Source organism: Lepidochelys olivacea, assembly GCF_965140295.1.
Source record: "Lepidochelys olivacea isolate rLepOli2 genome assembly, chromosome: 2".
In the NCBI taxonomy this organism is placed as follows: Eukaryota; Metazoa; Chordata; order Testudines; family Cheloniidae; genus Lepidochelys; species Lepidochelys olivacea.
In genome coordinates, this window is record NC_140412.1 from 157,027,344 (window position 1) to 157,041,876 (window position 14,533).

Sequence of the window (14,533 nt, forward strand, 5' to 3'; positions counted from 1 at the left end):
ATTTTCATCCTCACTGTTCAATGAGTGGAACCTTAACTCATGTGCTATATTCTATATATTAATAGATTATAAAGAATGAAACAGCACTCTGCCTAATTTCACACACATACATACACATTAGAGCAGAGGTCCCCAAACTGGCGTGCGGAGGAACGTTCAGGGGGGAATGGCAGGACCCAGGACAGCCCCCTATGGGGGCAGGGAGGGAGTGCCACTCAGCCCCTCCCTACTCCTAGCTCTGTCCAGTCCCGCCCCCTGCTGCAACCTTGGCTCCCAGCTCCACATCTGGCCCGCTCCCAGCCTCAGCACGGCTCCACTCCTGCGCCCACCCCCAGCCTCGGCAGCTGCTCCATTCCCAGCTGAGGGCCGAGGCTGGGGGCGGGAGCAGAGCACACCTGGCCACGGGTTTGTCTCTGTCCCAGCCTCAGCCGAGGCTCCGGCCCCAGCCCCACCCTCAACTGCTGTCCCAGCCTCAGCCCCCTTATCCCTGTCTGCGTCCCACCACACACACACCAGCCACAGCCCTGCTCCTGGCCCTGGCTCTGGGGGAGGGGCAGGAGGACACAGTCAGGGGTAAGGTGGGGGCACAACCCTGAAAAGTTTGGGGACCACTGCATTACAGCATGCACGTACAGTGCCAACAGAACGTTAAGAGAGCATTATTTAATGAATGGAAATTTCCACTCAACTACGCATGCATCTATGTGCGGTGCCAACATAATGATGCAAGATTCTACTTTTTTTTTTTTAAAAAACAAAACACAAACCATCATTATGTAACAAAACCGCGCACATGTATGCATACCCCATGCATTAAACTCCTTGTGAACTGGTCTAAATGGATTTCACCAGACTAATAAAATGCACGTTACTCCTGGGGGCATTCTGCACCAAAAATTAAAAATTCTGCACCAAAAAATTAAAAATTCTGCTAATGTTATTTGTCAAAATAACACTACATAATCACACCAGTTTCTATTATTTTGGTAATTTATTTCAAAATACCTGTCAGCAAGTATGTCTGTAACAATACAGACACACAAAAAATTCACCCAGGAGTAGAGAATTAAAGAAACTGCTATGACAACCCAGTTCCTGCTTCTGTGACCCCTTCCCTCCCCCCGCCCGAGCCCAGCCAGGGGGCCATATACCCACAACATCTCCACCCCCCAGAGACCAGCCATGGGCCCCCCACCCCGGCCCAGATACCCACATCCCCTCTCCCACCCAGAACCCAGCCATGCCCCACCCCCTTGCCCAGACACCCGCTCCCTCCCCCCAGGATCCAGAGGGAGAAATAGCCTGATGCTTGGTCCCAGGCTTGCATGGAGTTTCCTGTGCGCTGCCCTCTCCTTCCCCCAGGGCACGCTGGGAACTACAGTTGCCAGGAATCCTCTAGCTCCCTCCCCCCAGCAGTGTCTTCTATGTGTGAGCTCAGCTCTGCTGGGTCCAGCAGTCCCTAGTGGCAGCTAGCAGCACTGCAGCCCATTTCTGTGCAGTAAAGGAAACTCTGCATGCACATTAATTTCTGCAAAATTCTGCATTGCGCAGTGGCACAGAATTACTCCAGGAGTAGCACATGTAACATACAGATGATATACTAGTCAAATGCCACATTTATACCTGTTCTCATTGTGGAAAAGGAAACAAGTCCTTGCTGACACTTTTGGCACTGCAAGGAACGAACAGATGTCGCAGGTGGGGCGCTGTGAATTCTCAAAGGAAGAGGAATACTTGCAGTTTTGAGGGAGACCAGCTTCATCATAAACAGGTTGCATAATGTTCTTAGTTTAGTAAATATTTTATTTAGCTACGGTATAATTAAGAGCAGCTTTCCTTTAAACAGTCTTTTAGCATTTCTAGTATAAGGCAGTTTTAGGAGATTACAACTATAAAATAAATTAACTTCAGCTTGAAATTTGGCAAAAACAGTAACTTAGCCTTGAAACAAAATATATTTGTTTTTTAAAAAATGTTTTATAGCGAAACAGATTCAGCTGCTAAGCAATAGCATTGCAAAAAGTAGAGTTCACTGGCTTTGCATTTTTTAAGATTTTGTAATGGAAAAATCATCTAAGGTCAACTGCCAAAAGAACAGGTAGAACCACTACTGGCTACTGGATAGATTATCTACTTAAAAAAAAAAATCAAAAGTACCATAAAATATTCCATTATAAAACACAGTCAGTAAGGGATATTGCCACATCTAGAATATTCAAGAATTCACAAACAACTTCATACAGTCCAAAATACAAACAGAATTCTCATAATAAACTATACTCCACAATAACTGAGATTTAATACGTATGAGTCATCAGCATTTGATTTCCTAAAAGGTTTCCATTTGGCCCTGATGGCATCCAATATATAAATCAAACTGGAAAGTCATTTCATTTTTGTCTCTCCCATGGTTTTTATTCTATATTTGTACAGCACTTATCACAGTGGGGTGTTGGTCTAGGACTAGGGCCCCTATATGCTGAATATTGTTATTTATTATTATTTGTATTACTGTTGCAACAGCCAGTTTACCAAGGAAAGTGTCCTTTTCCAAAACAAGGCCATAGTCTGTATGAGTCTCACGTAATCTGAGAGTTTGATACGTAGGAAATAACTCCTTGAGGTAGGAAAAGGAAATAAGGCTTACCCTCCTCGATTGTATATCAAGTAAAAACACAGAAGGGTCTAAAGGAATGTTGCCTCCTCTGTAATATTTCACTCTATTTATACAGCCAGCAGGGTACTAAATCATTTCTCTTTGTTTACAGTCCTGTCAGACATTTTTCAATCTCTGTGATTGTGCTCCAAAACAAAGCTATTTTGAATGTTTCAAAACCAAGAGATATTCTATCAAATACTTTATTAAATTCTAAATGTACCTACTATACTCCCTCTATCCATTAATTTGGTAATTCTATAAAAAGAATACAATCAACAAGTTTGTCTACAACGATTTGTTCTTTATAAACCTAATCTGTTTTCTGTTCATGGGTCCATTATGCAATAAAAATCTGAAGAGGTTCTCTCTCAATGTAATCCATTATATTACCAAGGACTGAAGTTACGCTTCCAATTTGACATTACATTCACAACTTCACATGAAACTAAGTCACGATTGTAAACCTTCAACTCTAGTAAGGGAATATGAATGCTACAGTTTAATATAATACTATAACTGATGTTTGCATATGGGTGGCGGTCCCTCTGCCATATGATGGTTGAAGCAGCACATGAAGAGAAATCCTCTACTAAAAAGTGAGTATGGAGGACAGTGCACAAGGAAATCCTTTTAGGGAATAAAGATCTACAGCAAAATTATTTGAACCCATATTAGTATAGCCTTGTAAATCTCCAATTACTTTCCCTAGGTAAGTGGGTAATTTGGGCATGCAAGTAGAAACTGACCCTTTTAGTGCTTGGACTGCTGCTCTGCCAGTGGCTCTCTTAAGAGACACTAAATACTTGCAAGCAGCTCCATTCTTCCCAGGAACTCTGGACTCTTATTACAACCTCATATATCAAGGAGTGGGGGAAAGGATGGAAGATGGATTTGCCGAGCCATTAGGACAGAAGCCACCTACTTTATAAAGCACATTGGTATGGTCCCAGTCCCAATGGACAGTAGGGGGAAGACAACCAGTAGGCCTGTTTTTAGACTCCGCAAATGCCCCTCCACACACACACACACACAGAGCAACTTTCCCCACAGGTGCACACGTCTTCTTCCTAGACGCCTCTTTGACAAGCCACCACATGTTTTTTCCCTTGGCCCCCTCCTCCTCTTCCAGTTTCCGGGATCTGTTCTTGCTCCAACTTTTTTCCAATATATTTACAAATGACTTGCTTCCAATATCTTAAGTATGCAGAGGACATCTGCCTTGTTTCAAGAGATATACACTTCAAGAAAACTGGGGACAACCTGACATGGAAGCCATCATTGGCTATTGCAAGAAGTGGAGATTTAAGCCCAGCGTGTCAAAGACAGTATCATCAAGCTTTCATCTCAACCATATCAATGAACTCAACATCTTCTTATATGGAGAATGACTGGCTCATGACCCTAAGTCAGTACATCTTGAAGTAATTCTAACTCACACGCTTACCTAACAAGGACCACCTAATCAAGGAAGCTCAGAAGATAAAGAGCAGAAATGGTCTCCTAAATAAGCTTGTGGGCTCAACTTGGGGAACTAATGAGTAAACACTGCACAGTTTGGCACTAGTTCTCTGCTACTCAGCTGGAGAATACTGTGCTCCTGTACGGCTAAACTCTTCCCACACAAAGCTAGCTGGTGTACAACTGAATCAAACGATGAGCATAACAACAAGAGAGACCAACAAATACCAAGTGATACGAGTCCTCTTTAATATCCTGTCTCCTAACATCAAGCCTCATATTACAGCAAAGAACCTCCCTGACAAAATTCAGAAGATACCACAACTACCACTTTTCAAAGCTATATGGGAAGCCCCTCATCACTGACTCATCAGCAGAAGACCTATCTGTTTACTATATTGCCAACCATCTCTACAGCAGACACTGCCACTCCGTGACAAGCAGAATGGTAATGATCTGCTCTCTCTTAAGAAACTCCCTCCCCATCACTCAGTCAGATAAGCAACTGCCTGGCTTCGAGCTGCCATGCTATGTCTGTTGCAAGCTGAACCATTTCAGATGAGGGTGGGTGAGGTAGGAGACTCATGACCACACCTGGGGGACGCAAACAGCCCTCAGTGCAGCAGCAGAGTGAAGGATGTTGCACACCTATTAATTAGCTGCTCATCTCATGCTGGTCTACCAGGATGACTTTCCAGAATCCACACTGCTGATTCCAAGGCTACTGAATGGCTAAAACATGTGATGCCAACCTAAGCCCTTTTGACATTTTTCTTTTTTCCCCTCACTTATACATCTCTGTTTTATCTCCTTACTTCGTATTTTGAACTTTTCCCCATTTTACTGTACCACTTGTACATTTGCTAATAAAAATAATAAAATAAAATAATTAATCATAAAAATAATAATAAAATTTACCAAAAATATTAGCTTGAAATTCTAACAATTTCAAAGAGAGTTATGTCAAGGAATCTCAACATTTGTTTTATTCATCTTGAGTTAGTACTAGTAGCTTTTAAGGTTGGTTTGTTGTTTGTTTGTTTTTTAAGTTGGGTGATTAATTTTAGGGATAATCGCTACAAACATTTAACCTCTGAGGACTCTAAAAGGTCCTTCAACAAACGTAATGCAGACTTTTCAATTATACCTCATAGATGTCCTAATTTCCTAAACTTTACCATACTCAATTCTAATACCCTAGTATTGAGTATATGTGAACAATTCTTTAGAATGGTGAATTCAGATAGCCCATAGTCACTGGTACCAAAATTTCACTTTACTCTCGATCAGTTCTCCTCTAGTTGTAAGAAATGGTTCATGATGTCAACTTCAGATCATAAGATTGTCTTATGTAACTTATTAACAATTTTGAGCATTATGTATGGCTGATATCTGGATAGTTAAAATTCCCCATGAAAACTATATCCCATTTCAAATATCTCAATAATTGGTCTAGAATTTTGTTTGTAGTCTTCTTCAATCTAGGAGATCTGTGATAGATGCCCACTGTCATTTCCAATCTCTTTTTAATTCTCTAGACCCTATTCACAAAATTTCATCATTACACCATTTATTGTCTCATTCTCCAGCATCCCTGACATGGACTAATATAGATTGAACAATCTATACAGATATTCAGATTATGAAAATCATCCTTCCACGTTAAATTTATATCACCTAAAATCAGGGATTCTCAAACTTTTTAAAAATTGTGGTCCACATCCGAATAGAGAGATTATTTTATAGCTCATCCCACACCAATTCCTAATCAGATAATATTTTAGTGAAACCACAGCAGTTATTAGGAAAGAACTGTATATAGCGTACTTTTGGCTTTCAGTGCAATTTAGCAAGTAGAAACAAAGAAAAGAGCTAACACCAAGGACATGGTCTGCTGCACTGTGGACTAACTGAAATTTTTAAAATGCTAGACCTTCTTCATTGCAAGGCTCGTGAGCCAGTGGCGGTTCCCATCGACCCTAAGTGCGGCTCCCTAGGTTTCCTCTAAGCTGCATGGCTGCACAGCAGGCTATAAATAGCTGAGCAGCAGCTCTAAAGGGCCACACAGCAGGGACCTGGAGAGGAGAGGTAGGTGGGAACTGGGGAGGGGAGCAAGTTTCAGGCTTGCAGGGCTGCTGTGGACCTCTCCCACAGCCCCAGAGCTCCCTGCTGCCGGCAGGGGCAAGAGAGGGCCCCTCTCCCCGGAGCTCCCATGCTGCCTGTCAGCAGTGGGGAGAGAGGGCTCCTTCCCCCAGAGTTACCTGCTAATGGCAGGGAGAGGGCTGTGGGGGCGGGGGGAAAGAGTTCTCTGTCCCCAGCCCTGGGGCAGCACTGCCTACCCCCTGAACTCCTTATCCCCAGCCCCACTCCAGAGCCCACATCCCAGCCAGAGCCCCCCCATCCCAACCCTCTGCCCCAGCCCTGAGCCCCCTTCTGCATCCCTCATCCCTGGCCCCACCCCACAGCCCTCACTCCAGCACCCCACCCTCTGCCCTACCCTGGGTCACCTCTCACACTCCAAACCCCTCAGCCCAACCCCCCATGGCTCTCACATTGAAGGGGTTTTTTTTTTTACCAAAATGGCCCCCACTTCAAAAATAGTGAGGAGCACCGTGCTAGAGTGTTCACACTTGCAGAGAATTGCAATAATCCCACTTGGAGATCCTGAAGTGGGATTCAGCCCTGAATCCCACTTGCGAGGGGAACTGGGAAACTGGTAGGGAATAACTGTGTTTGCAAGTGGTTCTTTGCTTGATTCTTGAGTAATTAATGGAAAACATCACATTGGGCAGTAGTTTCTAAGATCTGCTGGTCTAGAAATAGCCAATTCTAAAAAAAACGAATTTATGGCATACATTACAACTATGTGTCTCTCTCTCTTTCTGATGATTCCAGTTCAAGTGCTTGTTTTCTTGATGGTGGACTGGATATTGCTAGCCTCAGTATAAGGCATTCTCTTTGGCAGAACTGCCTAATGCAGGGTTACTTTCACCTTCCTCTCCAGCAGCTGGTATGGCTACTATCAAAGGTGCAATTCCCGGATTAGATGAATCACTGATATAAACCAGTATGGCAATTCTACTGTTCCTAATTGCAACTGAAGCTCTTGCATATTTTCCTCCCTAATGGAAAAATGTTGACAGTTCATACACATGCAGCTCTCATGATAACGTGTAAATAGGACACTGCACACATTCCACTTGGAATTCCTGGGATCTTCCAGGAGCCATTTCTTATATCGTTCTTTTATTTTCATTTCAATGTAAATAGCCTCTTGTTGGATTTGTTACCACCTTAATTCACCTATTAGCAATCTCCTGATTACTGCTAGGTTAACATTAAAAAAAAGAAGTCTGTGTCCGTCCCTCAGTTCACCAGTCAGCACCTTAAATCCCATTCAGAACAAACTCCATTTGTTTGGACACACAGTCTTATTCTGCAGCTAAATGCCTTCAGCCGGACACTCGCTTATTTACATTGTAGCTTTCCAAACAAGTAGTAACCTCTAGATTGGTCAGTTCTCTGAACTGCTATTATTTTTACTGTCTCTTTAAATAACATTCCAGATAAATAAAAGTCTTAAAATTATTTCGAAGTATTAATTTAATGATGTCAGTTCAAGTTTAAAACACAATGGCATTCCTAGGACCGCAGAAGACAAAACTGACATAACATAAATCAAATACTAAGGATCTAATGTCTGCAGACTACATATTTTGACATCAGTATAAATAAAAAATTGATAGCTTACATGAAAATCAAATGAATCTCTTCACATATATGGACTACCAAAAATCAATGGTGGGCCAAAAAAAATTGTCTTTTGGTAGCACATGATGTTATCAAATTAATTGTTCACCCAAATTAGATTTGGAGCCAAACTCTGCATTTTTCCTTGAGAGGAGTTTTCCTGCTGTTAAACAGGAAGCTCACGGAATCAATTTCTATAAAAATTAATCTCTTTAAAAAAATGTAGTCCTTAAGACTTCAAAGATACCTCCCAATATAAGCCAAATAAAAGTCAATTGGATGTTGTCTTCTTGAGTCTACAAACCAGGTTCCCACTTCTTTGTTGTTTTTCATGATTTTCCTAAGCAGCTTGAAATTAGTAAGACTCTGGTCAGTTTCACTCATCTATTCAAAACTCTACAGGCAATGTGAAACTGATCAGAATAACCTAAATTTCACATTGCTGCTTTCCCAAGTAACAACAAAGACAGGAACTGAAGTACTCACAAAGAAGAACGATGCACCACAAAAGATCTGCGGGAAATACAAAAGATGGAGCCCACTGAAGCAGGTCTCAGATTCAGCTGGTACCAGCACCTCCTTCATGCTGCCTTCTTGTTCTACAGAATATATTTTTTTTTTCGTGAAAGCTAAGTCTCTATATAATTGCCAGTACAGCCTCAAAATATGACCCAAGTGTAATAGATGTAGTGACAACTGTCTGTTTGCAGAACCTAAAACTAAAGCTCTAATGCATTATGTGCACCATTCAGCTACATGGGTGCTAATTCAGATGCCAATGAAAATACTTTAAATGCTAACATTGTTTACTCTTTCATGGCTCAAAGTATATAAGAAAAGAGAGGGAAGATCATATTTTCAAGTTCTGAAACATCTAATGTGCCAGTTCATTTTGGCACCACCTATGGGTTCACTTGGTATATACCGTGACAGAAGTGGAGCTGATACGTAACAATCTATGATAATTTTATGAACATTCAGACAGGTTTCAGAGTAACAGCCGTGTTAGTCTGTATTCGCAAAAAGAAAAGGAGTACTTGCGGCACCTTAGAGACTAACCAATTTATTTGAGCATGAGCTTTCGTGAGCTACAGCTCACGAAAGCTCATGCTCAAATAAATTGGTTAGTCTCTAAGGTGCCGCAAGTACTCCTTTTCTTTTTATGAACGTTGTATGTAATAGGTGAGTGAGGGAAGTTATTCTACACTGGATTATAAAACTTTCCCGTGTGAATGCACTGATCTAATTTACACTGGGGCTGTGGGGAAGAACAGGGAAGCAACATAATGGCTTCCCAGATAAGAACATCTAGGTACACAACAGAAAGACAATGGACAAGCTGTTAGTTTCCAGCCTTGGCAGAACAAGGCTTACATTTTGTGGGTGACAAACTTTTAAATTAACAGGTCATCGGGCTAACAAGTGACTTTGCCATTGAGAAGGAGTGTGATCAAAAGGACTATACACAACTTTATAAGGAGTCTCTCCCTGAGTCTGGATGAGAAATGGTTTGGGAGTTTAGGGAACTGAGTATGCCCTCCAGACCCTAGAGGTCCCAGAATAGTCTTCAGGAAATTAGACCAACCAGGGTCCCTGTGTGGAAGATGGTTAAATGCCTGATAAACTAGGCTGGCTTATAGTTTTTAAGATACACACTACCGAGAGAACATTTGTTCTAAATAAATAAAATTTTGCTTTAAGGAAATTGTATGGCCACTGATTACCACTGTCATTGCCCCAGAGGGTAACAGAATGTCAAAGTCTGAGCTTAACTCAGACCTGCAGAGGTGATCAAGTTTGATACTCAGGGGACTAAAACTTAACACGCAGTCTGAGAGCAGAAGTGTTAGGGGCCTTATTCCTTCACCCGCTTCCTTCGCTGGTCCTTCTCGCATGAACAGAGAGCAACAATACCCAAAGTCCAAAGGTGCAAACAATTCGATGTTTATTGGGATGAACTTCCAGCAAGCATGATTCCAGTTTCCTTCCTTAGTTTCCTCCTTCCCAGCTCTGACACCACAGAGCCTTACACTTGTGTCCTTGTTCATGTTTTGCGTTGTTTGTCTTGTTGCTAGCATTGTTGTGTTTTAATCAACAGAAAACCTCATGACATGGGTGGGGGATGGCTTCAAAAGGCTGACCTGGGGGGGGGGGGGCAAGATGTGTATGGGAATGCAAAATGCTCAACTAGGAGGCCAGCACCTGTGTAATAGCTACCATGGTACCTGGAAATGGAATGGCAACCAAGGTAGTCCCCACAAGCCCTATGGAAATAATGAGAAGGGGAGGAGGTCACTGGGAATCAATGGAGGGGTGTGTAACATAGTGTAAATCAACAGAAGATGTTTGGATGTGCCCCTCTCCTATGACTATAGAGGAGGAAGATCAATGGCCTATGCAAGGGGTGGACAATTGGGTGTACTGTGTATAAGGTGTTTTTCTGGGAATGTACATATTACTTGGGGCACAATTACACCAGCCCATAACCAAACTACACACATCTACATGCTGCTATATGGACTTCGGTGCACAAATGGATCTGTGAATCTTATTGCTGTAAATAAGCCAGGGCCCACTGCCTGATGCCATACCAAGTGGTCAAGCTGGTTTGGACAATATCCCATTTCTCTGTGAACATTCAATGGACTTATGATATGGACAAAAGCAAGCAAAACCTGCAGGGGCAGCTTGTTGCAACTGCCAGCAACTGGACACATAAGATCGTGTCCTTGTCGAAGGAGGAGAGGCAGCGTTTTGGGGGTGTCTCGGATGTTGGACCATACTGCAGCGGTCAGGACTCGGTGTTGCTGTGGATTTTGTATTGTTAACTGTACTTGTGTTACGTTGCATAGGGAGATAACCTATAAGTAATGTAATAAGCCCTCCAAACCCTGCAGTGTACTAGACAACCCGGACCCAACCTTCTTAGGCCCACTCTAATGGGAAATCTGGAACACTAATTGGAATAGGTGTGGTATGTCCATTCGAGAGAAGGTGCAGGGCACTATACTACACAAGGGGCAGTGGGACAAATGGAATATCGACACCTTCCACCATGATACCTGGCCCTATCAGGAAATGTGTCGTCATATGTCCTATGCTTTTCCAGGGATACCGGGGCAGGAGGATCCCAAAAGAAAAAGGAAAAAAAGGGGTGGAGTGTTAGGATATAGATATTCAGGCCTGTCTGTAAAGGCCTATACTCTAAGAATTTAGGTGTATTATCATCACTTGGCTAGTTATAGAGGTACAAAAGAAAGAATCAAAATCACTGTCTGCCGGTGTAAGGGCCTTCTCTTACTGTGAAAGTCTGAGGCCCTGTGCTTAGGCTAAGGCCTTTGGCTAAGCAGCAGAGGCAGCCATAAGCTAGGAAGCGAACAGTCACCTCCTCACATTCCAAACTAGCCACATTGAAATCAGATGCTATTGGGCTGTTAGGAATACAATCCTGTCCTGATAATGCCTATCACCTCCAGAGAAAGGGAAGTGCCTAGAAAATGTAAAAGGAAACTTAGTTTGATAGCATCCTGTCTGGCAAGAACTGACTTATCAATAGGTGGGATGTGAAATCCTCACTTCTGTATTGTCTTGTCATTATAGTTCCCACTTTGCTATTGTTTGTCTGTATAATCTCTGTCTGGTTCTGTGATTGTTCCTGTCTGCTGTATAATTAATTTTGCTGAGTGTAAACTAATTAAGGTGGTGGGATATAATTGGTTACATAATCATGTTACAATATGTTAGGATTGGTTCTTTAAATTTCAGGAAAATGATTGGTTAAGGTATAGCAAAGCAGAACTCAAGTTTTACTATATAGCCTGCAGTCAATCAGGAAGTGAGTGGGTAGGTGTGGGGAAAATGGGAACAGGGAATGTGGGTAAGGAAGTTGGAATCATGTTTTGCTAAAGGGGGAAATGGGAACAAGGACACAGGTGTAAGGCTCTGGGGTGTCAGAGCTGGGAAGGAGGAAACTAAGGAAGGAAACTGGAATCATGCTTGCTGGAAGTTCACCCCAATAAACATCGAATTGTTTGCACCTTTGGACTTTGGGTATTGTTACTCTCTGTTCATGCGAGAAGGACCAGGGAAGGAAGCGGTGAAGGAATAAGCCCCCTAACAAGAAGAATCACATGATTCCATCCTAAGCGAGAGGTGATGGCCTGATATATAGGGGGCTAGCCTCAGAAAGGCCAAGAGAAGTCAGAGGCGCAGTTCATCCAGGGACTGTGAAACACCACCACTTTTTTCTGCCTCCAGTCATGAAGAAGCCAAACCCAAGGAACTTAGCAAAACCCAGTGGGGATTTTAACCCCACCCCTCCCCAAAGGAGAGCCAAGCAGGACCTATGAGCATCACCAAGGCCAAGTCAAGCCTGAAAAGCTCAACAGAGCCCATGAACGTATTCAGACTCTACCGAAAAGAAGCCACACCCAGAGAACAGGCATGACCATATTTTGAACATTGTACAATTTACTGTAAGTGGTGTCTCAAAGGACAGAGCTTATTGGGTGAAGCTTGTAAAAATACATCACTTCCTTCTTTCCCCAAAATCTGACCCCTACCTAGCATCATTGAGAGTCAGTACTCTTGCAAAACTTATTGCACCCTACCCGCTGCCAGAAGCTGGGAATAGCAGAGGACATGGACTTCTAGCCAGAGCATTTCCTGCTCATGAAGATCACTTGCACACCTCCCGCCTCCCAACATTTAGTATTGACCAATATAGCTATTGGATATAGTGCTTTGACTAAAAGTTGACTGGTAAATTTTTAAAACCTTGGCTTAATGAGCTAGCAAAGACCTTGAGCACTAGAAAGGAGATTAGCAAGGTCTCAAGAAGATGACAGGATTTGAATAGTTCAGAGAACTATCAAGCCTAGTCTAGACTGAAGCCTTAAGTCAACCTAGCTACATCACTCAGGGCTATGATAAATTTCACTCCCTGAGCACCATATTAGGTCAACCTAACCCCTAGTGTAGATGCAGCTAGGTCGACAGAAGAGTTCTTCCATCAATCTAACTACCACCTCTCAGAGATGTGGATTAACTACATCAACAGAAAAAACCCTTCCGTCAATGAAGGAAGCTTCTACAATACCGCATTGCAGCTGTGCTGCTCTAGCATCTGTAGCCTTACTGTCTCATTAAGAGAACTAGAACTCGAAAGAAGATGATTGACAAGTTATTTTCAAGTTGCCAAGTTATGTGACTTCATAATTGTAGGTAGAGATAAAAATAGTCTTCTGAAATGCAGAGAAGGGAATACAAGATTTTTTCCCTATTATTATTAGGGAAAATATTCAATTATTAAAAACGTGTATAAATGAAGGCAATACAATGAAGCACCTTGTCACCCATTTGTATATTTTGCATTTGCAAAATGTCAAAGTATAATAGTGGCTCAACACTAATGCCTGGAGAATAGGTCCTTAGATCCTTACTCTCCCTTCAGTCCCAAAGTTCTGCTGAGACCTGGCGAAGCATAGTGCAAGAAAACTCTAGAGGACAAAGTGAACAAAAAGGATGTATGAACGGAGCAAGTCTCTAAGCCTGGTCCAACTGACTCGGACTTGTGGGGCTGAAAACAACAAGGCAGATGTTCAGGGTCTGGGACCCGGCCTGGCAGTCGGGTTTCAGAGCCTGGGGTCCAGCCCCCCGCTATTTCTAGCCCTACAGTATGTACCCAAGAGCCTGGGTCAGTTGACCCCAGCTCTGAGACACCGCCACGGGGTCTTTTACTGCAGCGTGACGTCCCCGGAGAGACCCAAACAAATTCAGGCGGGGATCTGAGGGTCAAGCTGGGTTTTCCCCCATTCTCTTGGGCCACCATCAATAACGCCTTTCTAAGCCGAATTAAGCCCCAGTTGCCACCGTCTCCTGCCACACCAGTGCAGCCCCATGGCTCCGGGGAGCGGGCACGGGCGGGAGGAGCCCGTGGCTGCGCAGGGAGGACACGGACCCAGCTCAAGCGAAGAGCGCCGGAGACTTGTTTTGGTCACTCCGGGGCTGTCAGCTCAGGGGCCGGGCCGGGCCAGAGCGGCCGCTCCCAGCTCTGGGGCCCGCAGGGAGCTCGGCTGGGCCCGCCGGGCTCGGGATGCCGCAGAGCCGCGCGTCCCCGCCACCGCCCGCCTTCGAACTTGTGGCCGGCCTGGGGGAGGCTCAGACCCGCCCCCGCTCCTGGCTCGGCGGCAGCGGAGCAAGGGGGTCGGGGTCACCCCGCTGGGAACCAGCCCCGCCGGCCCGCCTGACCCTGCGCCATGTTGTTGAAAGGAGCCGGCGGGGACCCGCGGAGCCGCCTCCGCGCCCCGTTACTCACCCGCCGCCCCGGGCGGCAGCAGCAGCAGCGCCGCGGCCGCCAGCGAGAGGAAGGCCCAGGGCCGCGGCGGGGCCGTTAGCTCCATGGCGCCGCCCGCTCGCGCCGAGATTGAGCCTCGCGCCCCCTCCCCTCCCAAGACCCAGAGAGACCCGAGGCCCCCCGCCCCCGCCGCTGCCTCCCCCCCCCCCATTGGCTGCGGCGACCCCGTCAGTCCCGCCCCCTTCCCGTTAAAGAAAGAACCAGCCGCGCCGAGACGGCTCAGGGCCGACGCCGTTATCCCGCCGGGGGGGGGGGGGGTACAGCCCACCTGGTCGCTGTCAGCGCTGCTCGTGGGTAACAGCCGCCGCTCA

General features: G+C 44.6%; 1 protein-coding gene across 2 annotated transcripts in view; it reads right to left on the bottom strand.

The window, feature by feature from the left end:
- Window positions 1-14,316, bottom strand: part of RECK (reversion inducing cysteine rich protein with kazal motifs) — a 140,059-nt gene extending 125,743 nt beyond the window's left edge. For both annotated transcript variants that reach the window (XM_084619925.1, XM_084619923.1), the window contains exon 1: window positions 14,184-14,316. In XM_084619925.1, coding sequence (XP_084476051.1) covers window positions 14,184-14,268 — 85 coding nt within the window. In that variant the 5' untranslated portion in view covers window positions 14,269-14,316. The remainder of the gene's footprint in view (window positions 1-14,183) is intronic.
- Between the last annotated feature and the right edge of the window lie 217 nt (window positions 14,317-14,533).